Below are 22,376 nucleotides of genomic sequence, written 5' to 3'. Positions count from 1 at the left end.
ACGCGCACACAGTGGGTGGAACAGGTCCTGGAACTGTTCTACATGCCGCAATTAACCGCGTTGAGTCAAATTGGAGGTGCAGTCACGGAGCCCAGTGTACTACCGCTATAAGATGACGTACTATTCGCGCTTTGTTTTATCTGTGCTCTCTCGTAGGGAAGAAAAAAAAAAACAAGTCAGGAAAGAATTAATTACACCTGAAGGTCATAAGATGAGCATCTCTGTTGCATTAACTGTGAAGATGAACATTTGAAGCAGCCTTCCAGGTTTCTCAGAAGCACCTATTTTGAACTTCCTCTGCTTCTAATCTTCAGTGATCACATGTGAAGCTCTTTTGAAGGAGACGTTCAGAAGTGGCCAATATTTACCTTCCACGCTTCTTTGTTTCTTGGATTGGTGTCGAGCCCTTCGAAAGAGCTTTCGCTTTGCACGCTTGCCAAAGTCAGTTTGCACACCTGCACCGGCGTGCGTGAGCACTGAAGCGTGGCCAGAGTCCTCTTTAAAGCTCTTTGCTTACCTTTTGTGAGTCACCCAAACCGCAGTGGTCTGCAAAGCCCCTGGGAAGTACTGCGCGACTCCAAAGTAGCTCTGCCGATGTTTGGGCTCCGGAGGAGTTGGCCGTAGCCTCCTGTCCCGGGTCTGGAGTGACTCACGGTGAGTTTGCTCCCGTCCGGGCCCTGACTCATGCCCAGAACAGAACGGAGGTGTTATTGATGTATTACTCCGGAACAGGGCCCCAGGGGGCGCCCTGCCTCCCCCCCCGTTTCGCCACCTCCTCCTCTTGCTCCTCTGCGGAATGTTCTGGACGGCAGGGGGGTTGGCAGGGCAGCGGAAGAGCTCGCCTACTAATCACTGAGTCAAACCCTTGGACGACAGGCACGGCACCCAGCGTGGAGGCTTGATGAGTCCTGTAGGATGAGGCCTGAGGAAGACACATGGCCTCTGTCCCGGTCCCGCCGCATGGCCTCTGTCCCGGTCCCGCCGCATGGCCTCTGTCCCGGTCCCGCCGCATGGCCTCTGTCCCGGTCCCGCCGCATGGCCTCTGTCCCGGTCCCGCCGCGCTGCCTCTGTCCCGGTCCCGCCACAGCTCTTTTCTGTTGCAGGGTCTGGATTTCAAGTGCGTCTGTGCACTCGGGGCAGATATAATCGCTCTAGTTAATCTGCACCACCTGTCCTGTCTGCTTAGTGCAGCAGTGCAAAATTCCCGCTCCTGGTGAAGGTGGCGGAACTTGAACTGGAGGCATTTAAATTGGGTGTGAAGATCCAGGGTGATTTTCCTGATCTGCACCTCAGGATTGTGATTTATTTCCAACATGAGCGTTTGCTCTTTTGGAAAGGCTGTGCCGTTTGATGGATGTTGAAACATGATTGTGGGTTGAGAAGTCACTGCGCAGTCATGCTGGCTGACCACAGTCTCACTCAAACGCGAGTGAAAACATCACATTCAATACTATGGATAGTTGTAGATATTTAACAAGGACTATTGAGATCAAGCAAAAGAGCTACAACACAAAACTGGTTTAAGACTGAAATGGTCTGCCCACTGTTCCATAGCAGGGGACCACTGGGCAGACAGTTTCAGTTATTTTAAAATGGACAAATCTATAGACTATGAAAAAATGTACCAACTTCATAAATACATTTACGGTATATATGTATGTATGAAACGAAGATGAATTAACTTGAATACAAAGATTCAAGACTTCTGACCACGTCACCCTCGTTGATTTGTTTATTTGTATACACCCTTTGTTTATTTTTGTTTGTTTCTGTTTTGGGGTTTTTCTTCTTTCTTTCTGTCCTGGCAATGCATGTTCTTTATTGTGTATACCCTTGCCTGTTTTGAAGTATCAAAAGAGAACATCTTTTTTTTTAATTTTGAACAGTTTACTTAATAGTTTGTTTAATAAATGCTGAATTATATGGCAGTACATGATTGACCCAAGTGTTTACTGTACACCTATGGAAACTATGACACCTGTCGATGGGTCTCTCCTGTTCTTTCTCTCGCCGTGTTTTCGTGCTCCCTCGGTACTCAGCTGAAGGATGCTTCCTCACCCTCACACACACACACACACACACACACACACATACACACACATGCCCCCACAACCCTACACATACTTGTCAGAAATTGTGATGGTAGCTTTTGTATAAATTTTGAATTTAGAACAGCCAGGTACCAGGTTGTATGCAGGCATGAAAATCTGTCACCTTTCGGCGAAATTCGCCGTTTTGAAGTTGAAAAGGGTGACCTACGTGACTCGTGTAGATCCGATGAGTTTTTTGTTTGGGGGGGGGGGGGGGGGGGGTTCGGGAGATTATATTTTAATTATCATATTGACTTAATTAGCAAACAGAGCACTTCCGAAATTGGCTATTTCAATGACAGTGGCCAGCAGTTTCCGCCCAGAACCATCATAGAGGCCAAATAGCGTTTCAATCATACGAACGTTCTTCATTCATGTTATTCATTTACTGCTAAGCGGGACGAGAAGCAGGACCTAGTGCTACACCGCGGACAAGTCAGAAGAGCGTACATTTACCACTACATTTACCAGAGCGTACATTTACCACTACATTTACCAGATCGTACATTTACCACGACATTTACCAGATCGTACATTTTTAATTGGGTGGATTTAATTGGGTTATTAATGGTTTCAATCGTTTTCATATTTTGCGGTAAAACAAAGTTACTGCCGTTCGCTACAGCGTTGAACACTGTCAGATCTAACCACAAGCTCTTGTGATAATAGGCCCATCTATCTACCTATTTAAGTTCGCGTCAACCCCGTGTAGTTAACGGTGACATAAAATAAGAAACAAGATTTTTTTCTAGTGTGTCTGTAGTTGTAACTGGTGAATCCAGGGACGTGTGAGGAGAACATTCGCGCCAGGGCTGAAAAGATTGAAGATGAAGTTGTAAACTCTTGTCGTTTGAGTCTACCCTGTGCTTTAGCTCATGTTAGAAAATAAAAACACGTAAACCTGGTATTTTTACAATAATTTTCGCCGCTGATGTATTTATTGGTTCATTAAGACGTAATGGTTTTGACTGAGCCATCCGGAATGGCGAAAGCGGCTTCTTGCGTTTACGGATTGCGTTTACATTGAATCCATTGACATGACAGTCAAAAAATTTTTTTAATGGATTTTACTATATTTTACGGAGCCCGTAAGGTGACATCATGTAAAAAATAAATAAATAACGCGTGGCCACGACTTATTAACGCGTGGGAACGAGATACTAACGTCGCCTTTCACACGCGGCAACAAAGTTTATTTTTTCACAGCAAAGCAAGCAGATCCCAGGGATGTTCGCGAACTGACTGCCCAAGGAAGATAAACCTGGCTTTATATAAAGTAATACTTAATTATCTTGTTCGCACGCGTTAGTAAGTCGTGGCCACGCGTTATTATATTTTTTACATGACGTCACCTTACGAGCTCCGTAATATTTGGCATCACCTGTCGCTGTATCCTCGTACACCAGCAGCCACCCCCATCCCACCCCACCCCCCGTCGCAGTATACCCATGACGTCACGTCAACGCCCCGTCGTCGTGTCCCCATGACGTCACATGCCCCGCCCCCCGGTCTTCTCACCTTTTTAACCCCTGACCCATTTTCATGCCTGTGTATGTATTTGTGCACAGGTGGGTTGAGTCGGGCCGTGTTGCTGCTGTGGCACCGATGGTTGTCAGAGGTCACCTTGGTCCTTGCTAACGTAATTTGAGCATAAAATACATAATAGTGAGTGCTGCCTGGCAGAGGTTTTGGAGAGTACTCGAAACAGTACATGGACCTGGTGCCCTCAACACGAGAGAGAAATAGCACACACGTTGAGTACCAGGCCCGTTTTCTTCAGCCTTCCTGTGTGTGTGTGCTGCAGGCTATCTGCAGTGTGGGATGTACATGCAGAGCTCGAGATAAAGACTGACCCAGTTTAATAGGGAACCAGAAATTGTAAGAGAAACGCACATATCCTTTACATTTAAATCTTTTGAACTCCAAGCGTATTACCTTCTCATTAAAATTAATGTATATTCTTCTGAAACCATCATGAATTATTCAGTAATTACATTGAAACTAATTTGAAAGGTATGAAGTTACAAGAGGCATGAGGGCAAAACCCACTAGTGGATTGCTGGCGTATAAGGGTTTGACATCAAACATGGTCCATCCACATAATAAAAGAAGTAGCCTCTAGGCTACGTGTGAATTACTGTGCAGTGCTGGACCCGTAGGTCACCAGTAGTGTGACACTGTGTGTACAGTATGCGCTGGGTTTATGTTCTTTTGTTATTTTTCTGGTCTTTGGCTCTGATAAAAGCCCGGGGTAGAAAGGGCTAATTGCGCAGTAAACACTCAGCAGTGTGTTTTTGTGTTCAAATCGAGGCAGGATCAGAGACAGACGCTGGACCCGTGCCGTATCATGAAAGGTTCACTGATGTCACCTCTCATAGAGAAATCCAGGACTGTTTGAGTGTCGTCGTCGTGCCTTTTGTGCAGCTTTAGGCTAATGGAAGATAAACATACGTAGCAGAACCCATCTGGCAAACAGAGGGGACCATGGGCACAAATGTAATATCACAAGACAGAAAGATCTTATCTTCCATAGTAGGTTTAGTATTTGTGATGTTTCTTTACAAGGAAGTATTGTTGACTTTTACTGGGAAGCATAGTTTTACATTGTTTATGAAGAACTAGAAAACTATAGAATTTTTTTTTATTATTGAAAATAATAATAACTGAATAATCGCACAGGTTGTTCTATAAGCTCACTGTAATGGGTATAAATCTCTCTTTTGTATGAAATGTGCTATTAGTAGCTAGTGATTAATGCACATGATATGCTGAACTTATCACAGTGGCGATAACGTATCACACTGGCCAATCCAAGATGAGACTGTTTCACTTGCAGTAGCGTGAAGGTGTATTTGCTGTTAAGGCCATTGTCATTATGTGTTTGAGAGTATTGGAGCACCCCAGTTATGAGGTGCTGTGTGTGTGTGTGTGTGTGTGTGTGTGTGTGTATATATATAAAATGGAACTCATGTCACTCTACAATATCACTCTACAACAAGCTTTGTTCAATGGCAGTCTGAAGAACCACACTAGCACAGACCTCTGGATCTTTGAGTGTAACAGCTCTTGCACAAAACAATACATATACACAAAGTTATGGTGCAGGGATATGGTTTTGGGAAGGACTCCTTATCATTGTTACATTAACATATGATGTTAATGTGTGTGTATTACCAAGTTTACTCCAGTATTTGTATATTCAGTGGTACATTGTCATAGCCTTTACAGTAATTCTGTGGTGCAGGTGTAAGACTGTGATTGATCACCTCTGTAATATTTCCTTCCTCTGTTCTCCTCTTTCAGGAGGACCCATTCCCGTATGGCTCAGAACACAATGGTTGGCTACCACCTGCCTGGACCCACCCAATCCTAGCTCTCCACCCAATCAGTCGTTTCCCGATTGGACAGAATTTGTGAAGAGCTTCTCACTGCCGTGGTTGCCATGACTTAAACATTTCTCAATCAGACATGGAGAAAAAGAAAACATGTCCCCGCCTCCTGGACTACCTGGTGGTAGTTGGAGCCAGGTGAGTGTGCGCGTGCATGTGTGCGCGTGCATGTGTGCGCGTGCACGCGTGTGTGTGTGTGTGTGTGTGTGTGTGTGTGTGTTTGAGCGTGTGTACATGTTCATACAACTCCTTTCCGCAGGCTGTCAGAGTTGTTCTGTTTGCTGAGTGCTGGCTTATGGGTTTACACTGGTGTGTTGGTGAGTCCGTGTGAATCAGTAGTAATGCAAGTGCGCTGTGCACCTGAGCTGTGCGCCACCTCACAGTGTATTGGACTTGGGCGGATATGGAGGGTCTGGTCTCCGCACTGTCCACGAGGTCAGTGTGTTCAGCGTTTTCTTTCTGACAGCAGGTAGCCTGGACAAGGTCACCAGGTTAAAGAATGACAGACATGGCGAGGCTGGAACCTGATACAGTTGTGTAATCAAACCCTTCCCACGGCCACGTTCCATCAAACCCTTCTCACGGCCATATTTGTGAGGGTTTGGAGGCTTGTTAGTGGGGTCTTTGGCCCTGTTGGAAGAGCAGTTAATATATTCATCAGTTCATTTTGGCGATCTCTGTGTGGTTCCTTATTTGCCCCTCACTCTCCTGGGGCTAAACGCTTTGGTGGAGATATTTTAATTGAGATTTTTTAATGTTGTTTATTTGGTCTAGTGCTATATGTAATTTTGTTCTATTTTATGTCGTAATGCTGTTCCATAAATTGAGCCACGGGTTACATATTCATGGTCCACATGGTATCAGACTTGTACAATGCATGACTGGGTTGAATGGGATGAAATAATGTAGTGACTACAGCTGCCACTATTAGCACTGTTGTCATAATGCGATATTAAAAAAATGAAATGTTAAGAACCTTTTATATTAAGTAATTACATTTGCTATTGAATTCAAACATTACAGTAGAAAAATTCTCCTAAATCACAATTTCGAAGCGAAGCAAATTAATCGGTCCACCCCTACGCCCTCCTGTTTCCCATGGCACGGCAGGCAGCCCAGTAGTGACAGCGTGGCCCAGACGCCCCAGCTCCTGAGGCGCTACCCGCTGGAGGATCACGCCGACTTCCCCCTGCCGCCTGACGTGGTCTTCTTCTGCCAGCCCGAGGGCTGCCTGAGCGTGCGTCAGCGCCGCGTCAGTCTCCGTGACGACTCCTCCTTCGTCTTCACGCTCACCGACAAGGACTCCGGGGTCACGCGCTATGGCATCTGCGTCAACTTTTACCGCTCCTTCCAGAGGGGCCACCACCGCCCACGAGCAGAGGGCAAAGGTCAGGGTCCTTACGGAACACCGCGTCATCGGGCGTTCTGCGCCTGCTGCGGACGTACTGTCTCCGTATCGTTTTTGCGGAGGCGGTTTACGAGAGCAAGTTGACGTTTACGTATTCTTCAGATGTTCTCCTCTCTCCGCAGAAAAGCCCCCGGCTGCCGATCCTGCGGTGGAGGCCACGGAGAAGACCGACCCCTCTGCGCTGTCCCTCTCGGACGACGCGGGGGCGGGCGAGGGAGGCGGCGCTGGACGTTCGCCCCGGCCCAGGCGCGGCCGGGCGGCGGCCCGTAACCGCAACAGCACGCTGACGTCACTGTGCATGCTCAGCCACTACCCGTTCTTCTCCACCTTCCGCGAGTGCCTCTACCTGCTGAAGCGCATGGTGGACTGTTGCAGCCACCGCCTCAACCAGAGGGCCGGCGCCGCCAAGGGCAACCAGCGGTGAGTCCACCTCCCTGTGGTGTATTAGTACCAGTGACGGGGTGATGGTATGGCGTATAAGTACCAGTGACGGGGTGATGGTATGGCGTATAAGTACCAGTGACGGGGTGATGGTATGGCGTATAAGTACCAGTGACGGGGTGATGGTATGGCGTATAAGTACCAGTGACGGGGTGATGGTATGGCGTATAAGTACCAGTGACGGGGTGATGGTATGGCGTATAAGTACCAGTGACGGGGTGATGGTATGGCGTATAAGTACCAGTGACGGGGTGATGGTATGGCGTATAAGTACCAGTGACGGGGTGATGGTATGGCGTATAAGTACCAGTGACGGGGTGATGGTATGGCGTATAAGTACCAGTGACGGGGTGATGGTATGGCGTATAAGTACCAGTGACGGGGTGATGGTATGGCGTATAAGTACCAGTGACGGGGTGATGGTATGGCGTATAAGTACCAGTGACGGGGCGATGGTATGGCGTATAAGTACCAGTGACGGGGCGATGGTATGGCGTATAAGTACCAGTGACGGGGCGATGGTATGGCGTATAAGTACCAGTGACGGGGCGATGGTATGGCGTATAAGTACCAGTGACGGGGTGATGGTATGGCGTATAAGTACCAGTGACGGGGTGATGGTATAGCGTATAAGTACCAGTGACGGGGTGATGGTATGACGTATAAGTACCAGTGACGGGGTGATGGTATGGCGTATAAGTACCAGTGACGGGGCGATGGTATGTCGTATAAGTACCAGTGACGGGGCGATGGTATGAGTGTATAAGTACCAGTGACGGGGCGATGGTATGGCGTATAAGTACCAGTGACGGGGCGATGGTATGGCGTATAAGTACCAGTGACGGGGTGATGGTATGGCGTATAAGTACCAGTGACGGGGTGATGGTATGGCGTATAAGTACCAGTGACGGGGTGATGGTATGGCGTATAAGTACCAGTGACGGGGTGATGGTATGAGTGTACGAGTACCAGTGACGGGGTGATGGTATGGCGTATAAGTACCAGTGACGGGGTGATGGTATGGCATTTAGTATCGTTCTCTCTGTCTTTCTCTCATGGTTGGTCATTAATCCCTGGCTGCATTGTAGCTTTTTAGAGAATTGTAATAGCTATAATGGATCACAAAAACGTATTTAAAAATAATCCTGAGGTGGATGTTCAAGGCTGTTTTGTCCAATAGTGAGAGACTGCAGGAGTGCTGCAGAGACAGCTATGATGATGATGATGATGATGGTGGTGGCCTGACCCCGACCCCCCCATTCCGTGGTGTTCTGTGATGGCCCGCTGTAATGGCCAAGCCCTCCAGTTTGTATCATTAAACAATCTGCACAAGTGCTTTGCTGCTCCCATTCAGATCAGCAGGCACTGTGAGCCGCGTTCCTTTTCTTGACGGCGCCTTTTCAGCTGTAGCCTAGCAACTGTCGCCTAGATGAGTGGCAGATGAGTTTTCAGGGCTCAGTTTGTTTGCGGGTGAATTGGCCTCCTTTGATTTTCCTCCGAAGTGAGGAGAATAATTGAAGCAATAAGCTTGTGTGTGCGTGTTTGGCCAGCAGCAGACCTCCATTTCAGTCTCTGTTGAAGGAACCGCTGTTCATTTGATGCAGGTTTACTGAGGGGGTTTGTGTAACCTCATTACTACATCAGAGCTGCACACTCGTGACTCACTAACAGACCCGACCCAGCAGGCCTGACTACACTCCTGCAGGGGCAAGGACACTTTTTTTCCTCATTTAAACTCCGTTAGATTGTTTGCCATAATTTATTTAATAAACAATATTTCCAGTAGACAGAATAATTGAAAAAGAGACGCCGGCAGCTGCAGCTGTCCTGGTTTGACCTGGTTTTGTTTCTTAGCAATATAGAGGGGAGAGGTGTCAGCAGATTTGTATATAGGGGAGAGAGGTGACAACAGAGCGGTGTAGAGGGGAGAGAGGTGTCAATAGAGCGGTGTAGAGGGGAGAGAGGTGACAATAGAGCGGTGTAGAGGGGAGAGGGGTGACAATAGAGCGGTGTAGAGGGGAGAGAGGTGACAACAGAGCGGTGTAGAGGGGAGAGAGGTGACAATAGAGCGGTGTAGAGGGGAGAGAGGTGACAACAGAGCGGTGTAGAGGGGAGAGAGGTGACAATAGAGCGGTGTAGAGGGGGGAGAGGTGACAATAGAGCGGTGTAGAGGGGGAGAGGTGACAATAGAGCGGTGTAGAGGGGAGAGAGGTGACAATAGAGCGGTGTAGAGGGGAGAGGGGTGACAATAGAGCGGTGTAGAGGGGAGAGAGGTGACAACAGAGCGGTGTAGAGGGGAGAGAGGTGACAATGGAGCGGTGTAGAGGGGAGAGAGGTGACAACAGAGCGGTGTAGAGGGGAGAGAGGTGACAATAGAGCGGTGTAGAGGGGAGAGAGGTGACAATAGAGCGGTGTAGAGGGGAGAGAGGTGACAACAGAGCGGTGTAGAGGGGAGAGAGGTGACAATAGAGCGGTGTAGAGGGGAGAGAGGTGTCAGCAGATTTGTATATAGGGGAGAGAGGTGACAACAGAGCGGTGTAGAGGGGAGAGAGGTGACAATGGAGCGGTGTAGAGGGGAGAGAGGTGACAATAGAGCGGTGTAGAGGGGAGAGAGGTGACAACAGAGCGGTGTAGAGGGGAGAGAGGTGTCAATAGAGCGGTGTAGAGGGGAGAGAGGTGTCAATAGAGCGGTGTAGAGGGGGGAGAGGTGACAATGGAGCGGTGTAGAGGGGAGAGAGGTGACAATGGAGCGGTGTAGAGGGGGGAGAGGTGACAATGGAGCGGTGTAGAGGGGAGAGAGGTGACAATAGAGCGGTGTAGAGGGGAGAGAGGTGACAATAGAGCGGTGTAGAGGGGAGAGGGGTGACAATAGAGCGGTGTAGAGGGGAGAGGGGTGACAATAGAGCGGTGTAGAGGGGAGAGAGGTGTCAGCAGATTTGTATATAGGGGAGAGAGGTGACAACAGAGCGGTGTAGAGGGGAGAGAGGTGACAACAGAGCGGTGTAGAGGGGAGAGGGGTGACAATAGAGCGGTGTAGAGGGGAGAGAGGTGACAATAGAGCGGTGTAGAGGGGAGAGGGGTGACAATAGAGCGGTGTAGAGGGGAGAGAGGTGACAATAGAGCGGTGTAGAGGGGAGAGAGGTGACAATAGAGCGGTGTAGAGGGGAGAGAGGTGACAATAGAGCGGTGTAGAGGGGAGAGGGGTGACAGCAGAGCGGTGTAGAGGGGAGTGGTCGGGTTGTAGGAGATGGGAGTGAGGACTAGCTCAGATTCTGGCAGCGGCATTTTGCTACAATTTTGGCCAAAAAAAGTATAATTGATTAAAACTGTCATGATATTGTGGTGAAATTTGAGATTTTATGATGCATTCAATAATTTTCCAAAGAACAAAAATCTAATCAAGTCAGAGATTTACCCAAATAAATGTAGCTTGGCCAACGCATAGCTGACTGTTCTTGGATTTTTCTCCATGTATGATCTCACAGCAGACAGAATGCGGCTCTCTGCTCAGGGTCCATCTGCTACTGCAGCAGCTCTCGTTGGTCCGACAGGTGCAGTGGGTCCGTGGGAGATCAGCGAGTGTGGCACGGAGATTGTGGAGTCACTGGTGCTCCGAGGGGCACTTCTGACTCAGATCACTCTCTCGCTCTCTCTCTCTCTCTCTCTCATTTCTCTCCTCCCTCTCTCTCCCCCTCTCTCTCTCATTTCTCTCCTCTCTCTCTCTCTCTCTCTCTCTCTCTCTCTCTTTCTCTTTCCCTCTCTCTCCCTTTCCCTCTCTCTCCCCCTCTCTATCTCTCATTTCTCTCCTCTCCCTCTCTCTCCCCCTCTCTATCTCTCATTTCTCTCCTCTCCCTCTCTCTCCCCCTCTCTTTTATCTCTCTCCTCTTTCTCTCATGCTCTCTTTTTTTTCTCTCATTGCTCATGCTCACTCTCTTTCTCGGCCCAGTAACATCCAGTGACCTTGACATTACTCTAGCATTACCCTTTCAGTGTCCACAACACACACACACACACACAACCCTCTGCTCTCTTTGGGGTGTAGTTCGAGAGTGACTCCGATATCTTTCAGGTTAAGAGCAATGTCATGAGTTCCATCATGAAGGTTTATTAGTGCAATATAGGGAACTGCAGGAGATATTAATTCTCACCTTTAAATCCACATACAGGTTATTGAAGTAGCAGGTTTGTGGCTTTCATAGTGGTCATGTCTGTGACCACATCCCTGTCTGATGGAGCTGCTCCAGTCTCCCTCAGTGGCTTTAAGGTTCAGCGCCTGTATGCAGCAGTATGCAGAGTCCCAAATCACGTGTATCGCAGCTAAACTTCAGGATTCAGAGCACATGACCACTTTACTAGTTCCAAAAGGGGGGAAACGAGGGGAGGGGGTAGTGAGCATGTCGGAGGCAGAGACGGAATAAAAGAGTGATGTGCTTATGTAAGACCCAGACAGCCGACGCAGCCTTTCTGATTGGCTGAGGTTGCAGCCTCCCTGTGGCAGCAGTCTGCAGGATGCCACCGCCCCTCCTCCGACAGGAGTCAGAGCTGCGGGCTCCTCCCCTCGCCCCCCCACACAGCCCACGTCCAGCTGCCTGGACATGAAGATTTGAATGGGAACAGGGAAGGAGGCTTAGTGGGATACGTACTGCGGTTAGCTCAGAGTTCCATGGTGTGAGGTTTGTGTAGCGTTCTGTGTATCTGTGAGCTCGGCCAGTCTGCCCTCTGCCTCGCTGCTGTGGCTACAAACTGATTAGCTACCTAATCTCCTCCCATTAGCTACCAGATGCCAGTGTTTTGTGCTATTTCTGGCTCTCACTCACTTGATTACTAAAAAGGCTTAGAGGATCTTGAGATGACTGCACAAATACCCATCTCACCAAATGTCTTGGTGACCTGTTCCTAACGGTCAGCGCAGCCCAGCTAAGGGAGAGGACTGCCCTGCACAGACCTCACAAAGACGCACAAAGGTGAGGATGAATAGGGCAGTTTATAGCCTGTCAGCTCTCATAAGGCGTCATGATTAATGGCCCCCGATAATAGGTCTGCGTGCTGCTGTGTCATCGTATTCCCAGCCTCGTGGGTGCCACCCCTGTGAATTGTGGGTAGTGTAGGCAAGACCGGGGCGATGATGAAAACACATTTTGCACATTTTGTCCCAAGGACATGGGATTGTACCGTTGAGCTCCATTGCTTCAGTATATCCTGTCAAGTGTGATGTCAAAATGTGTAAGTGGAAAAACTCTGCAGAGAACAGGGACTAATAATAGCTGAGCAGGTCCTGACCAGGATGTCTGTTTTAGTCAGACGGTTCAGGGGGGGTTGAGACTGCATGAAGGACTTTGGGATGAAGTGCTTTTTGTAGCTGATGACCGTTTTAAATGCAGCATTCTGTGTGGTTGTTTTACTTTCGTTAAACGCAGTTTCTGAGAAAATGTGTGTGTGTGTGCCATCCAGGGACGCCATGTGGCGGGTGTTCATCGGGGCCCTCTCCGTGGAGGAGAAGGAGAAGGGTAACCAGCTCCTGCACGACCTGCGTGAGATCGAGTCCTGGGTGTACCGGCTGCTGCGTTCGCCCGTGCCGCTGGCCGGCTCCCGCCGAGTGGACGTGGAGGTCCTGCCCCACGAGCTTCAGCCGGCCCTCACCTTCGCCCTGCCCGAGGCCTCCCGCTTCGCCCTGGTGGACTTCCCGCTGCACCTGCCCCTGGAGCTGCTGGGCGTGGACGCCTGCCTGCAGGTGCTCGCCTGCATCCTGCTTGAGCATAAGGTACGGTGCCCGGGAAGGGACACGCCTCGAATCCAAACTGCCAAGCCCTATGGCGGGATCACAGGATGCTGGCACGTGTCCTTATCACAGAAGCTTGCCGCAAAACGTCAGTTAATTCTAAATATTTTTAAACGCTTTCCATCAGGATCTCGCTAGAGACTCACCAAAGATTACAGATAATCAGGTGCATGCGTCACTTTGCTTCGGCACTGGTTCTTACTAACGGACCATTGTTTCGGTTTCATAAGGACCGCAGTTGTCTTTTTTTTTTTTTTTTTTTGTAACATGTTGTTATTTCATTAGAGAATGTGTATCAGAATCGCATACAGCCCTAAGGCCTGTTGGAGGAATTAGGGAAGAGGTCTTGTGCTCAGGGTGCCGTCTAGCTGCAGCTTCTCTGGCTTACACTGTGATTTGGCCAGACCCAACACCCCCCTCCCTAGTGGGTATTTGTTCATTCATTCGTTGGGCATCACATGGATTCAATTTAGGTCATATTTTAATATGAGCAATTGCAAACAGGAAGGTTCTCTCTAAAACCCTCAAATTCAGCGTTGAGAAAGTGGGCTTGAGGAATGAATTTGATTAAAATGTTTCAGTGTTCTCACATTTTACAGGCAGAGAAGGAAAAAGGATGAATGTGTTTTGATTGTTCTGTATTGGCGTGTCTAATGGCCTGTTATTCAGTATAACTTCCATTTTGAGTGATGTGTTAAGACTGTTGCCATGTGCTTACCAAGATAACTCTTATGAGTATGATTGCTCATACATTATGCAGGATGCACTAAAAGAAAGTAACGAGAAAACTCCACATAAATCTCCTATAATAATCGCCTTATCTTTTGACAGTATTTTTAATATACATTTTAGAGTAGCTAATGATATAGCTATGGTATATGCACAGACTAATCAATTTTAATTGGGGAACATAACATATAGTATAATAAATATTAAAGAGTCACTGTCTGATAGCTTGTCAGATCATCCATCACCTCCCTTATTTGTACTTCTCCAACACTGGGATACAGTCTAGTATAGAGCATCCATCAGGTTCCTCTGCTTTTTTCGAGCGTATGTGATGAACTCTCCTCCGCCCTCTGGTGTTTGTAGGTGGTACTGCAGTCCCGGGATTACAACGCACTCTCTATGAGCGTAATGGCCTTTGTGGCCATGATCTACCCTCTGGAGTACATGTTCCCAGTCATCCCACTGCTGCCCACCTGCATGGCGTCAGCCGAACAGGTAAACGCCCAGTGAGCCCACCCTCTAACCGGTTCACGATGATTACAGGAGCAGGTGAAACAGGCTCCGCCTCTTCCTGTCTCTCCCCAGCTCCTGCTGGCTCCCACTCCGTACATCATCGGTGTGCCTGCGAGCTTCTTCCTCTACAAGGCGGACTTTAAGATGCCAGACGACGTTTGGCTGGTGGATTTGGACTGCAACAAGGTCAGTCTCCCGTACTGCGTTAGTCACTCTGCCTGTTTTAGGGGGTGCTAGTGATGGCGGTTGACTGTCTTTTTTTTTTTTTTTTTTGCTGAGCAGACATTTTTTTATTTTTAAGGCACGTGAAGTTCTGTTCTGATTCCCAGTGTGTACTGTTCCTTCGCAGGTTGTTGCTCCTACCCATGCTGAAATACTCCCTCCTTTACCTGAGCCGGAGGCCTCGGAACTGAAGAAGCACCTGAAGCAGGTAACCTAATCACGACTTAATCTGGCCTCTGTCTAGCACCTAATCACTGCTTAATCTGGCCTCTGTCTAGCACCTAATCACTGCTTAATCTGGCCTCTGTCTAGCACCTAATCACGACTTAATCTGGCCTCTGTCTAGCACCTAATCACGGCTTAATCTGGCCTCTGTCTAGCACCTAATCACGGCTTAATCTGGCCTCTGTCTAGCACCTAATCACGGCTTAATCTGGCCTCTGTCTAGCACCTAATCACGGCTTAATCTGGCCTCTGTCTAGCACCTCTCTGGAATAAGTTGGTTTGTTGAGGTTTCGTGTGGATGTAATGAGTGTGTAAGTGTGTAGGGTTTTTGTTGTCACTGTTGAACAACAGCGCTTAATTGTTTTCAGCAGTGACATTGAGTTCTTCTGATGACCCACATCACCACGTTCTAATGTAAATGGAGATTATGCGTGTGTTCAGTGTAATGCATGGTAATCAACACCTGTTTTTTTCCTTCCCTCTGTCTGTTCTAGCATTTGGAGGTAATGAAAGTTCGGGGTGCATCTGCTCATAGACACAGCAGTAGTTTGAGGCCTCTAAAGTGACTAACCCCGGAACCACTATAATCAAACGTCATCTACTGTTCAGGCTTGATTCAGAACTAATTTCACCTGATTCAATTAACCAAAGCTCTACATCTTGCCATTATTCACATTATTCATTAATTACAGGAATACATTTCTTTTAGTTCAGTGATGCATTAATATTTGACTAACCCATTTTTATTTTATATTTATCAATTATATATTTTCCTTTCCATACTGGTGATTTATTTTGTTCAGTTCTTATTCAGTTATTTTTGGCCAATAACTATTCCGCTTTCTGTCTTGATCATTATTATTAACAGTGATGACCATAAATCAGACTGTGGTATAATGATCATCGTGGTTCTGAATCCAGTGACGCAAACTGAATCAGACCAAACACAAAGAATGCTTTTGTTGTGGAACTGTGATAGCCGAATCTTGCTGTTGGTAGATTGCTCTTTTTGCCAAGCTCTGTGTATGTGTGTGTGTTTGTGTGAGAGAGAGTGTTTATGAGTGTGTGTTCGTTCTCCTTTGCCCAAACATAAAAAAGGATCAGAGAGGTGTGATTTTTTTTTTCCTTCATATTCTGTACAAAAAAGCTCAAACACCTGTTTCACAGATTACTGAAGTTCATAGCTTGTTTTGTTTTTGCTGTGCGCTAATGTCACCTCCTACTCAAACTCAGGTTTTAAAAAGAAATTCAGCTTCTATGATCACTCATAATTTGTCTAGTGTCCTTTTGTTGGTCTTGCAAACTTCCTCTTTCTGTTCATTCTGTGTTTTTTTTATGTAAAAGCACCACCACCATGTATATATCCTTCCTCTTCCTTCCTCCCTTTTCTATTGTCTATGTCATCATCTCTTGCACACTCGGTCTCTCTCTCTCTCTTCTCATTTTAGCCTCCAGTCTGGTCACATGACCTCCTGGTCTTACGGCAGTCATGTGACACCGGCTCTGTTTGTTCTTGTGTTTCTCAGTGTCTGGTTAGGTTGACTGTGATCACGCAAAAACAGATCTTCGCCACAGACTCCAAGGTTCCTAAAGCTCTGCGCCCTGCTCCCCTGCTGCATGGGCCCCCATAACCCCACCCCCTCCCACCACAACTCCGCCCACCACACCTCCGCTCCATTCCTGAACTCACTTTGCACATACAGAGCTCAGAACTACACACACTCTGCCGTCCACGGCTGACTTATTTACTCTTCATACACATAAAAAAAAATAAAACACTCCAAAGCCTCTTACTGTAAAAACATACATGTCCACCCTCACACACTTAAGGCCCTGTTCATCAGTTCTCCTCTTCTCCCTGGCCCTGGTGGATTCGGACATGGTCGTCTGCTGCTCACCGCACTCATGTTTGGCTTCAGCATGTCTGGATGTCCCCTGCACATTCTTAGCGTGGTTATAACCCTGAAGAGGCCGATGGTAAACCCAACCGATGATGCGTCGGCTTGGCAGTGCGGCTGGCCTGGTCTGTCCAGAGCACGTAGAGATCTGCTGTGCCGGCAAGGCATTGGCCGAGCGACGGCCCTACTGCCAGAGTGCTTTGAAATGGCTCAGTGCGATGAACCCGCCCCCTCTTTAACACTATTGACCTTTCAACCCACTAACTTGGCAGCTCATTTCAGGCAGTATCTGTCAGTCAAACCCAAAGCTGAGGTAATTGTGTTTGCATGCAGTATACGACAGCAACTTACCTTCGGTTTTGATAACTTTGATAACTAACTCTTCTCCTTGATTCCTGTCCTACCATTCTAAGTATATATCGTATGGACAGGGTCCCAGATACACTGGGCTTCCGCTTAGCATCGTACCGCACATGAAAACATGCAGTGCTGTACATGACACATTAATGCCTGAAGTGAGAATGCTAGTCCTAATGCTTTTCCGTTATAGGTTTATCAAATGTGTATCGTTTCCACTAAGTCTTCCCTCCCTCTCTCTCTCTCTCTCTCTCTCTCTCTCTCTCTCTCTCTCTCTCTCTCTCCTCCCTTCATCTCTAGGCTCTGGCTAGTATGAGTTTGAACACTCAGCCCATTCTAAACCTGGAGAAGTTCCAGGAGGGCCAGGACCTGCCACTTATTCCACCTGGTCGGGAGAAGTCGTCCCCCTCCTCCACCGAGTTTAACCCCCTGATCTACGGAAACGACGTGGACTCTGTGGATGTGGCCACAAGGTGAGGGCCCCAGCGTGACCGGGGACCCAGTCCGCTCTGCTTGGGTCCGGCACGGTTTAAAAAATCCCCGTCCGGTCCCTTTGTCTCGATTCACGCTCCCGTCGCGCTTCTGCCGTCCACAGGGTGGCGATGGTGAGGTTCTTCAACTCCCCCAACATGCTGCAGGGCTTCCAGCTGCACACGCGCACGCTGCGGCTCTTCCCGCGGCCCGTGGTGGCCTTCCAGGCCACGTCCTTCCTGGCCTCGCGCCCCCCGCCGCACCGGCTTCACCGAGAAGCTCTCGCACACGCAGGCGGTGGAGTACTACGGCGAGTGGGCGCTGAGCCCCACCAACCTAGCCTTCCAGAGGATCCAGAACAGTAAGAACGCACGCGGGCCGCCCATTCACAGCCCAGCACCACGACGCAGCACTCTTACAGAGAACGTGTGTGTGTGTGTGTGTGTGTTCCAGATGTGTATGACCCTTCCCTAATAGGCGATAAGCCGAAGTGGTACGCTCACCAGTTGCAGCCGGTGTTCTATCGTGTGTATGATGGCAACTCCCAGCTCGCGGAGGCCATTAGTGGCCCACTGGAGGATGAAGGGAATGACTCAGACCCTACAGACGACAGGTGGGCAGTGCGTACACACACACACACACACACACACACACACACACACACACACACACTTAAACCCAGCGTGCTGGAAATGTGCCACTCTTATTGGTTAGTAAACAGGTGTCCTAGCTTCCGCTAGTAAGGGTGTATCATCTTATATTTGCTTTTTTGTTTGTATGCAGTTTTTGAGCTTCATAATTATTGTTTGTGTTACAGTGGCAGTGACAGTGAGGCGTACGATGACTCCAGCTCCTCCTACTCTTCACTCGGCGATTTTGTGAATGAGATGATCAAAGGGGACATACAGGGGGACACACCAAGTTAGTCCTCGTCACCGTCTCCACACTCTCATGTCCTCCTGCTCGCTGGTCTCATAGCCACACTCTCTAAATAGAACATGTCGGTTGACATTAGTCTCAACCTCTCTCTCTCTCTCCGACACCGTCCTGCAGATGTGGACCCCTTGACCCACGCGGCGCTGGAGGACGCCAGCGAGGTGGAGATCCATGACTTCCAGGAGTTTAAGGAGGAGGCTGGTGATTCCGTGCCCGAATCGGAGGCCCCGCCTGAGGCCGCGGACAGTCAGGCGCTACGGTCCAGTTCCAGCACCACGGCCAGCTCCAGCCCCAGCACCGTCATCCAGGGGGTCAATCATGTCAGTGGATCTCCACCCAGCAGTGTTCGTCTGGGGCTACAATTGTATAATAATAAGGAGATTTAGTTTTGGGCCGTTTACAATGTCATTTTTTTTTCTTTCTTCTAGGAGCAGGCCGAGCCTGCTGAGCTAGAGGCATCAGCTAGCGTGGCTTTACAGAACTCTGGCCCTGGATTGGTTCCCCCGCCATTCACAAGACCCGCCCCCGAGCCAGGCTCTGTGGACTCGTCCAATAAGAAGCGGGAGTATGACAACCCGTATTTTGAGCCCCAGTATGGCTTTCCTACAGAAGAGGAGGCGGACGGTGAAGAACAAGAAGAGAGCTACACGCCCCGCTTCAACCAGAACATCAACGGAAACAAGTATACCTGCCTCATACACACACACACACACACACACACTCATGCCCACACACACATGCACGCACCACACACACACAGACCCACGCATACAAACACACACACACCACTTTAATCTTATGAACACAGGCAATTATTTAAATCATACATAAACAGAAGATTAAAATGACCTGCTCAGTTCTGTGACCTATGAAGCATGTGACTACCTAACTCTGTTCACTTAAACACTTCCAAACATTCCAGCCAAACAGCTGCGTGTGTCGCTTGTACTTATTTATTTTTCATGTATGCATACGCACACACTCACGTGCATATGCATACATGAACTGGCTCGTGTGTGTGTGTGTGTGTGTGTGTGTGTGTGTGTGTGTGTGTGTGTGTGTGTGTGTGTGTGTGTGTGTGTAGGCCATCTCGTCCTCTGAGGCCCAGCAGCCTGAGGCTGCCAGGTGAATCGGATGGTGAGGGAGACTCCAAGAACAGCTCGCCCAACTCCACGGTGTCCAACAACAGCAGCGACGGCTTCGGAGGACTCATGTCGTTTGCCAGTGAGTGGCTTCCACACCTTATGTTGCTAATAGGCTTGGACCTGCTAATCTAACCGGAAATCCATTTCTGTTGATATTCCTTGCTGTTGTAGCTCCCTGTAATCCTGGTTGTGTGTGTGTGTGTGTGTGTGTGTGTGTGCGTGTGTGTGTGTGTGTGCATGCTGAACCTCTTTAGGTAACTTGTACAAGAACCATGGCACCAGCTTCAGTCTGTCCAGCCTGGCACTGCCCAACAAAGCAGCCAGAGAGAAGAACACCCCCTTCCCCAGTCTTAAAGGTACTCACTGCCCGTGGGCCTGGGGGCGGAGTCGGGCCCTGCCACCTTCCTGCTGGACCCACCCCCTCATCCACCCAGCCAACCAATCATTCCTCACGCTCCAACCTATCTCATTCACTCATCCTTAAAGTTTTCAACTTCTGTCTGTCTCTCTGTCCTGCCAGTCCAGTCATTCACTCTCCCTGTATCTATCTATCTATCTATCTCTCTCTCTCTCTCTCTCTCTCTCTCTCTCTCTCTCTCTCTCTCTCTCTCTCTCTCTCTCTCTCTCTCTCTCTCTCTTTATCTCTCTCTCTATCTCTCTCTTTCTCCCTCTCTCTCTCTCTCTTTCTGTATATCTAGACCACTTTATTTTTGAACTTTAAAGTAACTAATAGTAAATATATGCACAAATAAATTGTCAATATGTAATATGCAAATCTATTCAGGACACCAGATTATAGCGAACGGTTTAATTACCGCCTGGCCCCAGGTGTGGACACGTCATTAGAACTACGGTCATGGGGTCATGACCCTCATAAGAACACAACATTTGTCTTTATCATTTACCAGAGTTATAATTTTGTAGTTTTGTAGTTTTTTGTTTGTTTGTTAGTGGTAGAAGCAGATGAAGGTTGGTGGGAATGTCGCCTGATCTCTTGCCTCCACCCTGATGTATTACCTGCATTCTGACTACACTGGAAGTGAACCGGAAGCAGAAAGTGACGCTTCGTTTTTCTTTCTCAGAAAGCTGCTTTACACGGAAAAGTGGAGACGCTTGCTCGGTCACTTTCTTAGCTTGTAGCTATGGATTTGTTGGTTTTTGCCATTTTCTTTTGCTTATGATTTTGGGTTGTTTTTGCTGTTCAGATGAAGACGACATGAGTCCCGTCAGTCCTGGTATGTTTCGTGTCTGTAGCCCAAAGCTGTGCTAGTTTGCAGTGTTCCATTACCTTAGACCCTTACCTTTAAGAGAATGGGTGCCCTGCCTTTTCCTCCTTGAAATTAGTCTGAGGATATACCTGTGCAGGGTTGCCAACTTTTGAAGATCGGTTGGAGTGAGATTTGAACCTGGAGGAGGTGGCGAGTGTAAATTGTTGACGGGGGGGGGGGGGGGGGGGGGTAGCGTACGTAATTTGTCGGGGGGGAGTGGCGAACGTAAAATGGACACAAATTAAGTATTATCTCGTGATCTGTCGATCGCCGGTGGTTGGCGCCAGAGCGAACTAGTAACTCATTGAATCATATATGTGGATCAGAGGTAAATAAACTAGATTTTTTTTTTTTCGCGTGAGATATCGGATGTGTGGCGTGAGAGCGTGTGAAAACTGTCAAATGTGTGTGTCTCACGCTCAATGCGTGAGAGTTGGCAACCCTGCTGTGTGTGTGTGTGTTTGTGTGTGTGTGCACTAAAAGGTGTATCCACACTTCTGTGCTCTTTCTGCCTGGTACACACAAGTACACACTACACACATGTACACACATGTCAAAAGAAAAGCCCTCCTTACATGCGTCAAGTCCATATCTGGATTTTCTGTGGACATGGAGTGCTCATCTTCAGCGCCCTCGGTTCCCCGTATGTGGGGTGCTTGTCTTCAGCGCCCTCTGTCCCCTTGTGTGTGTGTGTGTGTGTGGACTTGGCCACTTTCCTTTAGAACACTGTGCTAGGAAAGAAAATGACTTGTGTGCTTAAACACACCCTCCCTGTCTCAGATCATCTTCTGTCCTGGAGCTTATGAGCTCCTGCGGCGTGGGTGGAAATTGGTCTGTGCTGCTACCAGTTTTCACCTGCGCGCAGCAGGTGCTGTAACCGAGCACGACCAGTGGGAGGCCAAACCCTCTCCCATTAGCCGCTAGCTCACTAGAGAGGCTTCTTCCATAGGAGGCGGTCTTTTTCGAGAAGTGTGTGTTTGCTGCCCTGCTCCCTTACGTACTTAGTGTTATTCGCAGAAACTTCATACTACCACTGTCTTACACTTCATACTGCTCATCCAGTACCACATTATACATACTCGATTGAACTTTTTGTGCTCAGATATTACAGAGATATTACAAAACTACTCTCACTAACTAGTAGTTTTGCTGTATCTGTTATCTGTCCGAGCCATCTCGCTCTCCTTAGCTACATTCTAAGGGAGCAGAATGGCTATTCTTGCCCCCGCAGCATTACCGGTAGTTACAGAGCTCAGTGATGGATTGTTCTGGAATACTCAAACAATCCCAGTATAGCTCGCTCTCTCTCTCTCTATCTCTATATCTCTCTCTCTCTCTCTCTCTCCTCCACCCCCACCTCTCTCTCGCTCTCTTCCTCTCCTTGTCCTGCTGCTGGTTTTCTCTCCTGTGCTTTGTACGCGTGTCCTGTGGTTGTAGTCGTGGGTTGATGTTTGGACTGGTTCTGTCTGGGCCGGTATTGCTCTCTGTCCTTCTTTTAACCCTCC

At 48.4% G+C, this 22,376-nt stretch overlaps 1 protein-coding gene across 1 annotated transcript in view; it reads left to right on the top strand.

The window, feature by feature from the left end:
* Window positions 1–22,376, top strand: part of madd (MAP-kinase activating death domain) — a 52,390-nt gene that overhangs the window by 8,709 nt on the left and 21,305 nt on the right. Inside the window, 16 exon segments of the mRNA XM_076998050.1 lie at window positions 5,394–5,617; window positions 6,590–6,867; window positions 7,010–7,307; window positions 12,780–13,089; window positions 14,200–14,331; window positions 14,422–14,535; window positions 14,699–14,779; window positions 17,352–17,524; window positions 17,647–17,773; window positions 17,775–17,883; window positions 17,976–18,135; window positions 18,340–18,443; window positions 18,576–18,778; window positions 18,887–19,140; window positions 19,543–19,682; window positions 19,858–19,959. Of these exon segments, the coding sequence (XP_076854165.1) occupies window positions 5,559–5,617; window positions 6,590–6,867; window positions 7,010–7,307; window positions 12,780–13,089; window positions 14,200–14,331; window positions 14,422–14,535; window positions 14,699–14,779; window positions 17,352–17,524; window positions 17,647–17,773; window positions 17,775–17,883; window positions 17,976–18,135; window positions 18,340–18,443; window positions 18,576–18,778; window positions 18,887–19,140; window positions 19,543–19,682; window positions 19,858–19,959 (2,644 nt within the window). The 5' untranslated portion in view covers window positions 5,394–5,558.

This window comes from Brachyhypopomus gauderio, chromosome 1 (genome assembly GCF_052324685.1).
Source record: "Brachyhypopomus gauderio isolate BG-103 chromosome 1, BGAUD_0.2, whole genome shotgun sequence".
In the NCBI taxonomy this organism is placed as follows: domain Eukaryota; kingdom Metazoa; phylum Chordata; class Actinopteri; order Gymnotiformes; family Hypopomidae; genus Brachyhypopomus; species Brachyhypopomus gauderio.
Note: the sequence above shows the minus strand (reverse complement) of the source record. Positions and strands in the feature narration are given on the sequence as shown.